Source organism: Marmota marmota, unplaced genomic scaffold, assembly GCF_001458135.2.
Source record: "Marmota marmota marmota unplaced genomic scaffold, marMar, whole genome shotgun sequence".
NCBI classification, from domain to species: domain Eukaryota; kingdom Metazoa; phylum Chordata; class Mammalia; order Rodentia; family Sciuridae; genus Marmota; species Marmota marmota.
Window position 1 is genome coordinate 26,481,888 of NW_026000229.1, and position 18,490 is coordinate 26,500,377.

The following is an 18,490-nucleotide window of genomic DNA, read 5'->3' on the forward strand; positions in this document are numbered from 1 at the left end:
ATATTGTCCATCTAGTGCATATACAAACACCACAGAAATGCATAGAAAGTCGACTTCCTTAGTCATCATTGCCTATAAAGAAGCTGTCCCATGAGCTCTAGATGCATTAAATTTATGTATTTATGTACATATTGAGTCAGGCCCTTGATTTTACCACCTCAGTTTGAATGTAGCATCAAAGGTTCCATAATAAAGAGGCAAAGTTGTCCTTATGACATTAACTTCACAATTTTCAGATGTGAAACATCTTGCTTTCTTATTAACAGTGCCCTACTGGGGTAATCAAATATAAGATCCAAAGAATGGAATTAGAAGTGTGATACAGTCAGATAAAGTACTATAAAGCAAAAGAAGAGAAAGAAATGTTAGTTTGTGGGTTTTAAGATTTATAGAAAAGGTGGAATTTGAGCTAAATCTTTAACAGTGATATTTTAGTAAGCAAAGAACTGAGAGTCGGGTGAGAAAGTATATATGGTAGCTGGGTGTTTACAGTAAGACACTGATACAGAAAATAAATGGCATATCCGGGCATACTTCAGCTCTTATCCTGCTGAAGTACGTGATATCAAAGCTGGGAAGGTTTGAGAGAGAGTAGCCTCCAGTGAGGAATTGCTGATTGAACAGAGATCATTCTGAGGTTTTTTGTACATAGGAACAAGAAGATTGGACCTTAGTTTTAGAGATATGACAGGTCTCAGTTTGAAAAATGTCTGAACAAAGAAATATCTATTTTCAGGCTATTAAAATAGAGGAGTGACTGATAATAGGAAGTAGGGAGAGAGTATAGTCATGGTGGTTGGAGGAACTGGAGGTGAGGAAATAACATTAGAGCCATCTATTACTTTTCAGCAGTTTTATAAGTAGTATTCACATTCTTCAGATTTACTTTCAGACTGGAGCCTTGGTCCTGAGATTTTCTCATATTGACAAACTCTCCTCCTCCTATTCCTCTTAGATTCTGGTTTTGGCCCTCTTCATTTTATCCAACAAGGACAATGGACAAGAAGGACTAGAGACACATGCAGTGTGTGCAGATACCTCATGGCCTCCCTTGGGTTTTGTTTTGTTTTGTTCGATATTTTATGGTGTTGTTCATCCCCTTCCTAAAGTATCATCCTCTTGAGAAGTTTGCTTATTTTTTTTTTTTGTGATACATAGCAAACGGTAGCTCAAACGGCCCAGAACTTAACTATACCAAGATGTGTGTGCAACATTTATTTTCACTGATTCTGCCTTACATTTGTTTTCAACAGCATATCTGATCAGTCCAATATTTCACAACTCAAGAACCCTTCGTGTCCTAGTGATTTTTCCATGTATTCTTCCAAACAATTTGTAAAAATATATTAAGAGTAGTAGTTTATACTAATGTAGGGAACTGTCTTATCTAGAAATGTATGTGTTTCTTAACTTTTTGTTTACTATTTCTTAGGTCTTCCATCATGATAATGTCTCTTTTATATTGAATTTAGTTTACTGTAAGTCTCCTTAGATTACTAGTTTCTCTTAATTTACATGCATGTTTTCTCTTAAATGTTTTGCTTTCTTTGGTTGTGTTTCTATTAGTTTTTATTTATAGATATCACTGGATTATCTAATATCAAATTAAACTCTCTACAATTCATCAAGGTCATTTCTATGTTTCAGGTAACTGTCTTTCAGAGATGTTAGTCCAAAGTATTGAGCATTATGCAAGACATAGCTTCAGGATTTCTGTTATTTATTGCCCCAAAAAATCAATATTTTAAATGCTGGCTATATTTGACATATAAAGCCCTATAAAACAGTGAATGGGGTAACCACCTCTGCTTCCCATGTCCAGTGCAAAAGCTTGTCTGGGTGTGGACTGTAAGAGAGTGAAGCTTGCTCCTGTTACATTGTAATACAGCAGTTAACGCCTGTTATTAGCATCCAAGCATGTCTTCCATTCAGTTTCAGTGAGTTCTCAAGTATACTAACATACCATTTCAATGTCATTCAAATAAAAATAAATCACCTTCAGAGTAAGCCTAATGGTACAAAACATGGTAACTTAGGCCTTTTCTTCCTTGCATCCTTCCTAATGTTGACAAAGGACTAGAAAATGAAGGCATAGTCTAGATAATTTGATTTCCTTATTTTCCATTTCCTATCTGGGAGATGAAAGAGCTCTGACACTTGACTAACCATCTGAGTCAAACGTTTTCCCCTGAGATAGAGACAGCTATCAGCTGGGAATTTGAGACTGCCTGCCAACCGTTCTCCCCACGCTGATGGTCTTGTCTTAGGTTCCCCCTGTGGAAAGATTGCTGCTCTTACAGATTCCAATGCTGGTGCAGTTTGACAGTTTCTTCTCCCACTGATTCAGGAGAAGAATGTTTCCCGTATGGATAACTGTAGACTTTGCTGTCGTTTAAATTGCCCTATGTTGTGAATCCTTATCTTACGTTCATATATAAATCATGTTTATCTCTAGTTTCAAATGCTAGCTTGATGCTCTTTTGATTGAAAGGTCTTTTGTTTTCCTGACCTTCTTCTACATTTTCAAATACAAGCTGGGAAATTTACTATAAATTCCTCCTAGAGTTCTCCCTTTACTGAATGCTCTCAATTTGTCAATATGTGGGGATCTATTTATTTTCTTCTTTGGAAATTATTCCTGCTTTAAACTACTATTTTCTTGAAGTTCTAAACAATAAGTAAAATTAATGCATTTCTGTGTTCACTATAGCATTTGGTCCTTGTGAGAAAAGTCAGATAGCTTCTATAGAATTTCTACGTTCTTAGGACCCATCACCTGTGCTTTCCTTTAGTGATGAAGGAGTCCTTTGAAATATGATGTTCCTGAATCCCGTTTCTTAAGTAATCTCCATAGTGTAGAAAGCTAGTATTAAGCTTGATGAGTTGACCAGATTATTTCTTGCATATTATCTTTCAACTTATGGATAAATACACAAAATAATAAGTGATGCTTCCCTTCGTTATTTACACACTGTATTACTAAGTAATGTTTAGATACCAAAATCCTGTGAGTTGTTTTGATTTGATACTTTAAAAAAAAATTTCTGCTTATCTACTCACCTCCTTTCTGTTTGCAATACTGCTCACCAAGAAGATGATACTCTGAAGGAAAACAAAGAGAAATTGAGGTGAACTTCTCACTGGTAACTCTTAGAACACCTGGTGGTGAATGAGGAAACAGCAGAAATAGAGGAAGCAGCTTCATCATTCCCTGTTATTTTTCTTTCCTCTTCCCAACTTACACATTTTCTCTCTGTCCTATGTCCTATGTTCAGTTGAAGAGTTGAGATAAATTGATGAGAGCACTTTTTCATGTTGTCTTTGACTCAAACAAAATGTCTTCATGGGCCCCATCCTTACATAGAAAAGGAATAGAAATATTTGGGACTACAATTATTCTTCTCTTAAGAGGTTTGAATTGAGGAAAGTACAATTTCATAACACCAAACCCCTTCCAAACCTTGTCCCATTCATTTGCCAAATAACAGTTGATACTCTCTTTATGGCTAAATAACTGAAGCAAAAAAGCAGCTAGTCTTCCTGTAGGGAAATAACCAACTTACTTAATTCAGGAAGAACAAAACAAACCAATAAAAAAACTTCACAAGTCCTCATTATTTCCAAGGCTGCTATAGTGGGTACTTCTCTGTGTCCTATTCAGTAACATCCTGAGGGAGTGGTTGGCTGGCTTGGAATGCTTAGCTGGAAGAATATTTTGTATCTCTCAGAACTAGCGGGCATCAAAGAAACTATCAAGTCCAGTTCCGTCATTGGATAAAGAACCCAAGATCAGGAAAATAAAATGACATGCCCAAGGTCACACTATCAGAAATAGAAGTGACATTAAAACCAGATTTTGGAAATACTTAAATTCATCTCAATAATGAAATTATTTGTATCCTTATTTCTTAAAAATTAATACATATATTTGGGTGCTACAAAAAAATGAAGATTTTTATTTTCTGTTAAAAAAAATAAGGTAGACAGGATCTCTTATGCAAACTGCCCACTGACATTAGCAATAGATTTAGGGAGATGTTTGAGTAAGTTTGAACTATAAACCTTAGGCCTGATTTTGAGGTTTTCCCATAAAACAGCAAGAAAAATTAATCATTGCTTTTTTTTTTCATTCTTAGGAATCCATGTTCACAGTTTCACTCAGTCATTTTTTAAGTCTCCTGAGTACTTGCTTCTTGCCTTGAAGAAGTCCAAAGGTGTATCATTTGTTTGCTTTTATCAGCATTAGCAAAGCAGCTTATTGCTCAATATCCAGATAGCAGAGAAATTTTTGTATTTGAGAGGAATTAAGCAGTGTTTTAAAAGAATCAAAGAACAACTGATGCCATTTTCTCATCCACATTTATCTTCTCCCAAGTTAGTTGGGTGATCCAGCCACACTTGTCATCTAGAGAAGTTGCCTATAAGCAGATTTCCCTCCTTGGCCAAATTAGTCAATAAGGTGATCCTTTGTGTGCATATTTATTTACACAAAATAATAAACACTGTACATCTAGGTAAGGATATCAACATAATACTTATTCTTTACTGCATTTTGTAAAGTTCATTTCTTTACCAGTTGAAAAATATGTCATCCTTAAAGCAACTCATACTAGAAAATACCACCCAGGAAATAATACTCCAGAACAGATTGCAATTGCAGGAAGATGGTAAAACCCATAAGTCTAATGTTAACCCCTTTATTGAAGTTGCCCATGAAATTGTTATTACTTAGTTCTAAAGAAGCATTAGGGAATCCTAATTTAATTTTTGGTTTCTCTATATGATTTCTTTTTTCAGTTTCCAATCCACCCCGAAGATAGAATAAGTCTGAGATCTGATGCAGATGTAGCTATTGCTATTCAGATATAATCAAGAGGTCCTATGACTTGATTATCTCAGTAGATACTCTTTAAAGTAGGGGTAATATGTACACAGCTCTTTAGCTAGATATGCTTTCCTGATAAGACATCTGTCCAGGGAGAAGCCACTTTGTAAACTGAATTTAGAGATCTGTTCAAGTGACATCCACTTTGTTTACAAATCTGGTGTTATCACTTAAAGTCATTCCATGAATTTTGTGTCTTCCTCTAATTTGAAATGTGTTACAGGTTGTGTGTGTATGTGTGTGTGTGTGCACGCGCATGTGCACATGAGCATGTTTGTGTGCATGTATGTAATCTGCCAATATTGCATTAGTATTTTCTTCTACCTGAATTTGATGTCATTTTTTTCTTTCAAGCCTCCAGGAAGACACTTTTTAGTTTATTTCATAGTGACTACTTAAGATTGAGAAGAGACCCAAATTCACAGTTATCTATTCTAGACACCATATAACTAGTAGATTTGCATTCAGGTCATTTATTCCATAAGACCTGATCTCTGTAACCTGTATATTATTTGTATGCCCTTGATTAATAAGGGATTAAGATTTTTCTATGGCCTTTATATGGTGCTATAGTGGATTATTCCATTCATTTGACCAACATTTCAAGCTGTCATTTCTTTTTATTAATGATTTTACTATAAATATCCCTATTACTTCCAAAATGCCTAAAACATATGATGAATGAGATCTCTTTTTAAAAATCATTCATAAGTCATTGTGTGTTGAAAATATTATTTGGAGCTTCAGATTTTATTTACACTGTAAATGATAATGAATTTTTAACAAGGACTCTGTTTGGACAGTCTTGGCGTGAGAAGATCATCTGGTATGTGTGGAAGGGAATGGAGATTTTTTTTCCCAGTGGTTTTACTCTTGTTGAGTGTGGCAGGTATTTCTTGGAGTTATTTACTAGCTAAACCTAGCCATCTTTTATAGCAAATACTATCTCTCTGCAAATGATGAGAAGGAGAGATGTTTTTACAGGCTAACTGAAGCAAGAATGAGGAACAAGGAGGTAGAGGAGCATTACTCTGACCTACCACCAATATTGTTTCTTAACCACAAAGTCTTCTTCATACAGTTGTTAGGGTTTTTCTTAAGGCATTCCTGAATGTAGTTTAAACTGATTTCCTATTGTCTTTGGCAGAAACATTCATTTTATTAGGATCTAGAAGAATTTGACTCTTGGCTAAAGGTGCTGTAGTCAAATTCATCCATACAAAGCACATCTCTCTAGCTACCAAAGATATTGCTGAGATATTTAGAACATTGGCCTTTCAGTTGTCAATATTTTGAGGCGTGTGATGAGTAAATGGAATAGCCTTACATCTTTCAGTGGTAGAACTATCAAGAAGAGTTTGTCTTTTTAGCCCCATACCCTCCAAAGGTAGACTATTTCAGAATCCATTACAGAGGAAATAAACACTTGAATTTTACCTAAAGATGAGCCTAAGCAACCATTTGCCCTTTATTGATGTCAAAAGTATTTCTTTGCCAAGCTCTGAAATGCACCTTCAAAAACTACTGAAATATCCAAGAACTTTAGTGATGAGCTACAAATGGACTTTGGTATTGATAAATACAAGTCAATATGTATAGTGAAAGGACAACTCACGGTGATAAATGGGCCCACCATCAGTAAAAATCAAATTATTGACTATCTAGGGCAAGGAAAAAAATCTGTCTATAGCTAACAACTACAGGTGAGAAGAATTAGCCAACAACAGCAATTCAGGAAAGGTTCAAAGAGACAAGTAAGGAGAATTCATTAAAAATACATACCAAGCAGGCAGCAACATTAACAAATACTCTGTGGCCCCAGGATACTGTATTTCTTCCATCATACCTGTATTCACTTTTGGGAGAATGAGCTCCCCTTGGGCTTCCCACGTACTCAAAGGGGGTTTAATTCAGATTTCTCCTCTGCACCACCTTATTGTAAAGGAATTCTCTTGTGCACTCCTAAAATGTGTACTGCTCTTAGGAAATTTTTTCTAATGCTTCTTAACTAGTTAAATTCATCGTCTTTCAACTAGATCACAAGTTGTATGAGGGCACATTAAAAGTGCCTTCATTTCTTTACCCTACAGAGTCTGGCAAAGAGCTCTATCCATAAGAAGTACTAGATCAATATTTGTTGATTTCACCATTTTTGAAATGATTCATTAGAGAAGCCTTGGTCACACATCATGTCAGAGTTTAATGATGAAACATTGGCAGGAAACACCCAAAAGAACAATTGCAAGAATTAGTCTATCAAACAAACAACAAAGAGCAGAATGGCAGTAATTAACCTCTCCAAAGCCTGCTGTTCCCAAATAGCAAAGTGTAGTCATTTCTTCTACAGTAAATTTAATTGGACACTCTATGAACTACCCAGTAAAAATGACAAATCTAACACAGCTTCAAATGTGGAAGCTATTATGTGTAATTAAACAACATATCTGAAGAATAATCCTTTTCACTCCCCTACTCTCACACCAACCACACCCTCAAAAACCAGAGGTAAAGGCAAAAATAGCTGCATGGTTCCTACTGGTGTGAATTTAATGAAGATGATGCAGCTAAAAAGTACATCTAACTCTAGTTTTCTTGAGAGATTTGGAACTTCACTTCATGCCACTAAAAATGGTTGTAGGCATGTGCTTTATTGTTCTAATACGTATCCTCTTTGTCCTTGAGATCTCTAGTTTAGAATGAATCTTTAAATATGTGCTGCTTGATAAATATTTGCTGGAGAAATGATTAAATGAATGAATGTAGTAAAGTGTTAAATTATGAAAGAACAATATATTGGATGACAGTATAATGCATTTGCCCAAATAGAGGTACTATTTCATTGACTTTTAGTAAAAGATTTAGCTACATGATTGATTCCCTGTTATAAATACCAATGTAAATACTTTCAGGAAATTAACAAGTAAAATATAGAGAGATAGAAATCATTAAAATGGGCCAGAAAATTTTGACCAATACAATAGTTTTCTGCAGCTTTGATGCATTTAACTATCCACTTAAACATCTCCCAGAAATCTAAGGATTCAAAAATAATCCACACCTGATTTAAAATGAGGAGAATTAAATTCAAGGCAGCTAGAATAGTGACTACTTAGGTCATACTTGGTATGCCTCATCTTCCAAATCACAGACTAACTAACCCACATCACCATTTGCAAATATACATCCATGATCTCAAACAGGTTTAAGCAAGCAACTGAACAGATCCGGCAGAAAGATAATTGAAAGCATATATTCTCTTGGGTCAGAGGAACATCTAGCCTGGTACCTCTGCTTCATTCATTTGTTCATTCATTCATTTCATTTCACAACTCCTTTGGGAATATTTTCTATAGTCCAGGTACTGTCACACAGAAATGAATGAAGCAGGTATGGTATTTGGTTTTGCATGTTGTTTTTAGAAAATTCAAATGTATGAAGTGAAAAAAATCAGGTTATTTGTTTAAAATAAGAATTTCATAATTTTCCTGTATTTTATTCTCAGACAAAAGTCTGTAAGAGAAGCAGGGAATTTAAACTGCTTTTATTTTAATAGAGCAAAGTGCTGTTTATGTACTGAGAGGGCTGGTAAAATGATCTGGAGGGGCTGTTTGACTAGAATTATGTTACTAGCTTCCTTTAAAGTATGTCTATGTGGTCCTCCTGTTTTCATCACCACTGTTACTCAAGCTCCATTAAAACTCATGGAGGAGAGCAGCAGTTGTGAGCACTGCTAATGCTGCTTGGATTAGCAGGGCACCATTGTGTCACTCATCCAGACTGTGAAGCAAAGGTCTCCAGCCTCAGTGCTGCTCTCTCATCTTCTAATGGAGGTTTAGCAACAGTAACCCTAAGCTAACAAACATATTCCCTATGTGATTCGTGTATGCGTGCGCCCGCGTGTGCATGTGCCTGTGTACACGTGCATGGGTGTGTATTTTGTCTATTGCATTTAAGACTTACAAATATGGCATGTGTTATCAACATCTGAAGACACTGTAGTAGTGATTACTGCAGCAAAATAGATAAAATTCCAGTGTACTCAATCGTGTGTTTGTGTGTGTGTGTGTTTAATAGTATTTAACTTCAGAATGGTTTAAGAGGGACCTGATATGTGTGATTGGAGGCTGCTTTATTTTGTTTTTTCACCAAATTTCTTCATGAAGACAAGGCCCACTTTTCCCTACAAATAATTACTAGAACAATTGATATATGGGAATATATTACTTACAGACCAACTGTTATGGGAAAATGCAGAAACCTAAGTTAGTTTCTTGAATAGAGTTAGTGAGTATAGTATGTTTATAGTAAGTTTGGACTCCTTCCCTAACTTCTGTTTCTGGTTATAATTCCTACTTAGTAAACAATATTTCATCCCAAGTTGTTAAATGCTTTCCATTCAAAACACCAGCCCTCTGTATCATTTTCAGTGTATTCATTAAGATTTACTTTTTAAAAGACTTTTTTTGAGTGTGTGTTTAGTGCCATTATTTTTATTTAATGAAAGAGAACCAAAATGCATATGAAGTGTTCATTAGCTGTGATTTGTACCACCAAAGGAAGCCTTGCCACCAGCATAGAACTGATCTTTCTAATTGAGTAGCCTGATGTTCTCTATGCCCTGTTGCTGTTAATTGACTATATTGTTTTAGATTTATGCATTAAAAATACGATTTCCACTTCGAAGACATCACTTTGTTACTTTGTAGCTTTTAAGCTGATGCCATGAACTTATTTTTCTTCTAAGATAAAGTCGCATCTATAGATTTTTCAACTAATTACATGTCTGCCAATAAATACTTAGAGGATACATTTTATTTCAATTTATTATTTGTGTTTACATAGTGTATCCCTGAAAATATCTGTAGAACTGAAAAGAAACGTTTTAATGGTGTTTGCTACTACTTTTTCATCGCTCTTTCTCTTTCTTTTCTTTCTTTTTTAATAGCTCCAGTCAGTCCGGTCAAGCATGACAGCAACTCAAACTCGGCAAACTTCCAAAATGCTGAGGACATGCCTGACAGATGTGTCTTGGAAGAGTCTGAGAGTCCAGGTGAAAGCCATTTAAAAATAGTCAAGTATAAAATGATAAATTTGACACAGCTTTGGGGTCCTTGGAAGGGTGGGGGAGAGGACATTGTAATGCTGTTTTCTCTTAGCAGCTGCACTGTCAAATTAATGGTCACCTCCAGAGGTCACAGTGTGGAGCTGTTATCTTTTCCTCTTTCATCAAGAATTCAGTTGGAGGAAGTACAAAGGCTTCATGACTGAGAAGGGAAGCTGACACTATTAGTTCATTATCATCAATTTTAGGCTATACTGGTTAACATACAGAGAGATTGGGAAATGAGAGAAATGTTGACATTTTAAATATTTCAAATAATGAGATCTAACAAGAGTCAAGCAGACATGGAGAGATGAAGAGAAAAGAACAAATTGTCATCCTTTCAAATATATTTATCTTTCTAAATACAAACAGCACTCTCAATGGGAAGAGGATTTTAGCATGACATTGTCAAACAAAAGAAAAGAAGATGGCAACCCTTCCTCTTGCAATGAAATTTACTCTATGTCAAAGTCACTTGTGCTTATATTTTTTCTTTGTGGGAAAAACAGACAGAGATGTACCAGAAGGATATAGCCAGAAACACTTCAACATGGATTTGTGTGGTTTTGTTTTGGGTTTGTTTTGAAGTATGCCTAGTCTTAATTACTAGTTAATTAAAAGAAAAAAAAATCTTGCAAAAGTTGAAGTGACATTTTTGGATCACTACAAAGCCATTAGATGCTAGAAGTTACCTTATTACCATGAATGAAAGAGTTAGATATCTTCCCCACAGAATATTTCTCTTTCCTGTTTTATCTGGCTACTGTGTACCCTCTACCCTCTCACATCTTTGTGTGCTGATCCATGTATCATATTTTTGATTCATCCTCTCTGTGGCCTGTCAGCTTAGTTAAGAGATTTCCAAATCTTGTAGCCTTCACTGACAGGGGGCAGCTGCAAACAGTCCCCTGATCCTTCCCCGAGGAGAGCTACTGAGATTTAATTTTCAGTGAAAGGTGCAGCCTGCAATCTATGTCAGGTCCCCTAAGTCATCTAGGAACCCCAATAGGCCCAGTGGCTCTGGCATTGTATATCAGCCCCCTCCACTACACCAAGATTTCTCAGAAGATGAACTACTGTTGTCCTGTATGCCCATTCTCAACACCCTCCTTTTACTTCAGTATTCCGTTGCAGGGAGAAATGACACCTCTAGCAATGATGGCAAATTTAAATGAGCAAATTAACCTCAGTCTCTCTCCTAATAGCCAAAAGAAAAATGTAGATCACTGGTGAGGGTAATGGTAGGTGTTAAATTTTTGTAATAAAAGTTTTTTAAAAATTACTTTTAGTTTGAACTAAAATTGCCTAGTTCTAACTTGATTTTTTAAAATGTCTTAATAAAACATTTCTTATTAGCCATTTTGCCAGGCAGTTAAATTCCTGAGTCAGGTGTTCACCTTGACTCATTGTTTCATTGTTTTTGACAAGAACAGATCAGCTTTATACCATTCCTTTTGCCCCTTAATGTGAATGGAATTGTAGTGAGATTCAAATGTAACATACTCTATCTGACTGATGCAAACAAAGGACATATCGAAAAAGAAAGATTAATCAGAAAATATAGGTGCTGATAAAGAATCTTAACTTAACGAGTGAGTACTGTTCTATACATGGGACATCATTAAACTGGTAATAAAGAATGAATTACTCTGGCTTTTTTCTCTGTCCATTCCTGCATTTTAAGACATCTTGCCTTATAGGCCTAGAAACCTCTGGAGGGTTCACTACTGGTCTCACTGCCTTCCACTGAGAATTTGTGGCTTGGTTGTCATGGAGACATCGTATTTCTCCAAGAATTGCTCATATTGATCCGTGGCCAGGCGTAAATGGCCAAGCGAGTGTGAGGAGTAAGGGGGCTGGGCAGTCCTATAAAATGACCAGGGCTTGTGGGTTGGAAATAAGCTCATAGCAAACACTTAGGTAAAAAGAAAGAAGCAGTTTTATTTTGTTTCAGGATTTCTTTCTGCACTTTGGGCCATTGTCTTCTTTCACTATGAACTGAAAGAAACTTGTTAGTCACTTGTCATGTCAGATCTTTGGTGCTTGTCCTGACACAGCTGTCAGCCTTCTAGCTCTGTGCAGTTCAGGGACACACAACAAAGAGGCAGTGACATGAATTATTTATTGCTCCTTGTGTGGATAAAATTCTGTGATAAGAAATTAAGACACTTCTGACAGAGTTGCTTGTTTAGTAAGAAAGATTTTGAAGAAAGAGTGCATTTTCTTGAAGTAGGAGCATTCAGTAGGCAAAATTCGTAGACCAGAACACAGAGGAAAATAAGTTTTGTGTTTCGTATGTGAATTTGGTGGCATAGAGGGACTTTCTTGAACTACGATAATATGACTCTCCACTTCTCAGTGTCTAAAAATGAATTTCAGAATATCAAATTCTGAAGTAATTCAAAGTGTAGGTGCTACTAATGGCTAGCATTTCTCTGGTGGTTTAGCTATCTTTAGTTACCATGTGTGAATACTTTCGAAATACTAACCACCTTAGTGATAAAAAAAAAAAAAAAAATGGGGGCTTTAAGGTTTGTTGTTGCTATTTGTTGTTTGTGGTACTGGGAATTCAACCCAGAATCTTGCACATGCTGGGCAAGTATTCTGTTACTGAGCACATCCCCAGCCCTTTTTATTTTTATTTTGAGAAAGGCTCTCTCTAGGCTGGCCTTAAACTTGGGATTCTCCTGCCTCAGCCTCCTGAGTAGTTGGGATTATAGGTGTACACCACTGCACCTGGCAAATCTTGGGCTTTTAAGTGGTGAGATCTGGGAAACTTGTAGAGGTACTTCAGTAGCTAAACTTGTAACTGCATTAGCTTATTCATTATTCACTGTATGGTAAAGAGTGTGTTTTAATCTGAGTACATTGTTGTTCACATTTTCAACTGAAATATCATAACTCATTTAAAATTCCTTTTACATTTAGTGTACATGCAAAATCCCCTAGTTACAAAGTTGAATGTGGTCAGTCTTCCACCTTTAATGGATATTGACCTTACATAGTTTTATCTATGCAATGCTAAATGACTACTATATTTATTGCTCCATTTTAAATGAAGAGACCAGTTGTTTGAACAGAATTTAGAAAATGAAAACTGGAAATCATATTCCCATTACAAGCACAGTTCAAAAATATTACTTTACATGTTATTCTTTCCAATCAGTCTTTTCTATGTAGAGTTTGTAAACATCATATTATGTTAGCTTTTATAGCTAGTATCAACTCATTTTCATATGTGAAAATCCTGGACATTGAAGGGCAGAAAAATATATTTTTGAAAAATAGGTGAACTTGATATTTTAAATGTTGATAGTTGTTAAATGCCATTAATAAAATAAAAATTTTAGAATTTTATTAATAGTAAGATTGACTTCATGAATTGTCTTTGAATACAATGAGTTTTGAATTCAAGTATATAGATTTTTTTTTGCATTGACAATACTCCTCCAACACTGAATTGACTAGGGTGATCCATTTGTAAATAGGTTGCAGTCTGCATGTAGGTCATGATTTAGCCTTGTGGAGTGGTTGCTCACCTTGTCTCCAGGGTGCTCTACCTTATTCATCATGCCATTGTGATCTCTTTATTGGTTCAAGCTGTATACCCAGGTGAGTGCCTGGAATCCATTAAGGTTGGCAAAGCACCTTTAGACCAGAGAATTCCTGTTACTTTGACCCTGCTAGTGAACCTGGAGGTCTTGTCAGACCGGGGAAAGTATCCCTCAGTAGTGTCTTTTCTTTGGAATAATTCATTAGCAAAGAGTTTTGACTCACAGGTGAATCCCAGATTGAAGTTTCTATCTTAGACTCTGAAGTCTACTTGCTTCTTCACTAGCATTTATATGTTCCTGGAACCTGTGGGAATAACTTTGCTGTCTAGTAATAGAAGCACTGAAACAACATCATGAACTTGCAGCTCCCTATTTTTGTGATGTTAGGGCCATTAGGCTTTCTTTGGCTCTTTAAGACCTGGTTGCTTCTGAATCTAAAAGATGTTTCCACAAAAATAGTTCAGTCAAGTCTTTTGCTAGTTTGCTTCTTGTTAACTGTTTCATGCACATTGATTAAAGCCCAATCTTTATTCTCTAGAAATTTTTTTTTAAAAACGATTCCTTGCCCTTCATCTGTACATTCATCATAATAAAAACCTTAAAGAGTAATGTTCACAATTTTTAAGCAAGTGGTAATGAGAGAACTCGAGCTTTTATCACTTATCAGTTTGGAAAACTGGGATTTACTTTCTAGCATATGAGGGAGCATGCACTTAAAAGGAGCTTCAGCTGGGTGTGGTGGCAAATGTCTGTAATCCCAGCAGCTTGGGAGGCTGAGGCAGGAGGATCATGAGTTCAAAGCCAGCCTCAGCAACTGAGAGGTGCTAAGCAACTCAGTGAGAATCTGTCTCTAAATCAAATACAAAATAGGGCTTGGGATGTGGCTCAGTGATCAAGTGCCCCTGAGTTAATTCCCAACACCCTGCCTCCAAAAAAAAAAAAAAGTAGCTTCAGCTGCAAAGAGTAGTGACAAGAGTGAGCTTGGAAATCCAAACAGCATATTCACATGAGTTTTCACATAATTCTGAAGTGGTTTATAATCAGTATGCATTTTGCCATTAATAGAACATTTCAGTGGTTTTTATGTAGCACGTTAAATGTGTGGATCTATATACATCATTGTCAATCAATATTACATTTGCATGAATCTGATAAACAAAACTAGATTTTGCATGTTGTTCCAGAGGATAATACGTTGTGAAAATCCAAGGTGGTTTTTTTTTCTTTTACTATTGTGGTTCATGAATCACCAGTAAAAAACAGGTAACAGAAAGTAGGACAGATTCAGGACTGGAGTGTTGGAGATGGCTGATGATGATGCATGAAGCAGAAAAATGTGGACCGTGTGAGCAGCACATCAATCATAGCCACCAAGAACACACTTCCTATGGCTAGTGCTAAGAAAATGTTCTAGGAGGAAGAACAATTTCAGTAGTCATGTATATGTTCCTTCTTCTTGTTGTGTTTAACAGTATCAATATTTTGATTAATTTGACCTGAGGGAAAATTTAAGCATTGATGTAATGATTTTTAAAAAAGAATATAATATTTTAGGCAATTCACACACAAGCACACACAGGCACACATATGCCCATATACACTAAGGATACAGTATTAGTTAAAGTGAACCCATCAGCTTTTAAAAATTTTTTTATAGTAGCAGTAGGAGTTTTACTATTCAGCATCACCTCATTAACATAAAATCATTAATTGAGCACAATTCTCCAATTGATTTGATAGTCAAATTAATTCAAGTAATGTGGTTTTTTAGCCACGAAATAATCATTCAAGCAGTATAAGAAATAATGTTTTTTGATTATATACATCAAACCACATTTCAACGAATATTTATAAGATTTGACCCTAAAACTGTAGTTGTGGGTTTCTCTAAGAACCATTAAGTGCTTGAATTTCTGAAAGTTTAGTAATTTCAAGACAGATTTGTCTTGTTGGAAATTTTCATTTTCTTTGGCAATTAAGAAAAACTATTAATCAAGTGTGTGATTAAAAATGCATTTGCCCAGTTTATGAGACAAGAATATTCATTATTATATCAACATATTTTATTTTAAGACAGAAAAAAATATAGAAATTGTAGGCAATGACATCCTTTCTTTCTTTCCTGATCCCCTTACTCCTTCCTCCCTATTTCTCTGCCTCTCCCCCTCCTTCCCCTTCTTCTTGCTTCTTTTCTGTTATTTTTCCATATAACCCAGATATCCGTTTTATTTCTAGGTGATCCAAGGCATCATTCATGGATGGCAAAGGTGTGCTCCTGCAAGGTGTGCTAACTAGAATCTCACTGTGACAATGGATTTGGACAAATCAAGAAACCCCCAAACAAGCCCTTGCTTTATTGTCACATAAAAGCAATGTTGTTCTTGGTCTATAATTTGCTAAAACTTTAACCAGAGTGTCCTGAAAGTGTAATGACGGATTGAAAATACCTGAATTTTCCATCTAGAAAATCATTGTCTAAATCATTCCATGTTCCTCCGTTTTCCTTAATATCTCCAACAAGGAATGCCAGCCCACACATACAAATTGAACATTGCTTTAGATTTGCTTCCATGTTTTCAGTCCCTGAATTATATAATAAGAAACACTTCTCAATTTAATGTTGCTTCAATGTGTTTAATATAAAACTTCACCAAATTTGACTTGTTAGGTTAGAACATTTTGTTTTAGTAAATGCCTAATTGACACCAATCATTGCAGTAAATCGCATCCCCAAGCATGGCATGTTTTCAGTAAATGAACAGTTTCACACAGTCATCAATTAACCCAAATAAGTGATACATGGTATGGCAGTACACTGTACAGCCTGGTTAATTTCTAATGACACTGAGGCTTTAGCAAAAGGTTGATCTTTTGGGCCATATAGATGTAAACTAGAAACAGGGAATCTACTTATAACACTTCACAATTGATTCTTATTAAGTATAAACTCTTACAGTTCTTTTCCCAGAAAGAAGCTTGACTAGCAGGAATTCTAAAACTAAAATATGCAAAGCAATATAAATAGAAATTGACATAAAGTGCTCATCTATCAAGGCCTTTAGTGATCAGATTTATTTGCCGTGATTTATACTGTACAATTTCTTAACTTATAGAAAATCATCAAAGACTATAAATGTGCATATGTTATGAATACAAATATTGCCTAATCTGTAGGAAAAATGGAAATAAAGTATTAAATATATGAAACATAGTTCTATCTCAGGGAATGTCAAGTCCCTTCAATTTAGCAGACACATTTTTGAGCACCAACTTCAGCTCCAATGCCTGGGTACAGGGTACAGGGTACAGGAGGCAGGGGAGATGGGAGATAAGAGGACTCTGGACTGAAATGGAATAGTCTTTGTCTTTGAGGACTTATAATTAATGTTTGGCCTGGATGAATATTCCAGACAGAAATTGAGTATGACCCCTTTAAAGTCAATTAAAGTGTGTGCTCTTTGTTTCCTAAAATGTGCTGCTCCTGCTTAAAATTACTTTAGAGTTATAACTCAGAAACTGTAACATGTTGTTAATATGAACAATAGTGAAAATTTTTCATCCTTTGAAAAATTGCACATATACATTTCCCCACTTTGGAAACAACCATATCTACTTCTAACAAGTTTCAAAATAAAGGAAAGTAGTGAGTTAGGCAATGGAATATATTTTTTTGCATGCTGTGTTGTGGCTCTCAAGCCTATTACAAGAACTCTCAAAAACACTTTGATGACAATATCAAATGAGTATATGTTCTCTCAAAGGGAAATTTTAATTATTAAACCTATTTGTATGCTTAAGTTATGGTATGTATGTTGAAAATGAGCTTTATTATTTTTATACCTATATTCTATTATTCTCCGTCTCAAACAAGAGTAACAACAAGTTTAACAGATGCTATACTTAGTATTTTTTGGTGGGGGGGAGTCTAAATTAACCAATAATAAATCCCCAATGATTATTTTATGATGTCACCAGCTATCAGAAATTAGAAATGGCATAAACTTGACTTTAATAAGTAGGAGTTTTACTAATTCTGGAGGCCAATATTATTAACTCTGAAGACTTAATTTCTAAAAATGAGAGTTGTAGAGAAAATTAAATTATGCTACCCTAATATCCATGTGCAAATATGCTTATGTAACAAATTCATTTGTCTGTTTTAAAATGATTTATTTTATTTATATTGATTTACATTTAACATGTTTTAGTACTTTTCATTGTAGGGAGACTTGAAGTAGCAGTTACCATGCAATTCATTAGATTAAACATGCAGTAATCTTAACCACTTGGTACCAGTTAAAAACTCATGATGCTTGATCTGGTGGTTGTCCTTTTGAATGCCTATCCTTAGGTAAACCCCTGTGGTAAATGTATTAGTGAATATGTTTCTATACTGATTCTTCTTGTCATTATAATAAACAATTCATAATTCATAAAAATATTATTTTGTGGTTTTTCTTTGGTAATCATCTTGGTGATAAAGATAAATTGAGAGAGAGAGAGAGTCATTGTCCAAAGGAATATCATATTTTCAAATTTACAAGCCTGAATTATTTTATTTATTGGGGAGCTGTACATTGGCTATGTGGGATATTACAGAAACACAAATCTGGAAAGCATCTAGTGTTATGAGAGAAGCTTCTTGCTGTGTCTCTGGGTAGCACAGGCTTCTCAGAGGCTTATTTCCTTATCTGCATTGAGGAGCCTCCTCACAGGGGTGGTCCAAAGGCACTCTATGAGATGGTTCAGAGACAGCAATCTGAATACTATAAAACACTTCCAGTACAAGGTAAAATATAGTATTATAAACATGCAACTAGGGAGGCACCCCTCAGGCCTTAAATATTCTCTTAGTATTTTAGAAACAAAGTTAATCCTACTTGGAACATGTCCCTATTAGTAAAATGATAGGAAGACACTTTACTAAATGTTAACATTCTATCTTTA

At 35.3% G+C, this 18,490-nt stretch overlaps 1 protein-coding gene across 1 annotated transcript in view; it reads left to right on the plus strand.

Moving 5' to 3' along the window:
- LOC125613336 (WD repeat-containing protein 72-like) overlaps positions 1-17,984 on the plus strand; it is a 57,225-nt gene extending 39,241 nt beyond the window's left edge. The window contains exons 2-3 of the mRNA XM_048793243.1: positions 9,728-9,935; positions 15,779-17,984. Coding sequence (XP_048649200.1) covers positions 9,728-9,935; positions 15,779-15,834 — 264 coding nt within the window. The 3' untranslated portion in view covers positions 15,835-17,984. The remainder of the gene's footprint in view (positions 1-9,727; positions 9,936-15,778) is intronic.
- Positions 17,985-18,490: the final 506 nt, after the last annotated feature.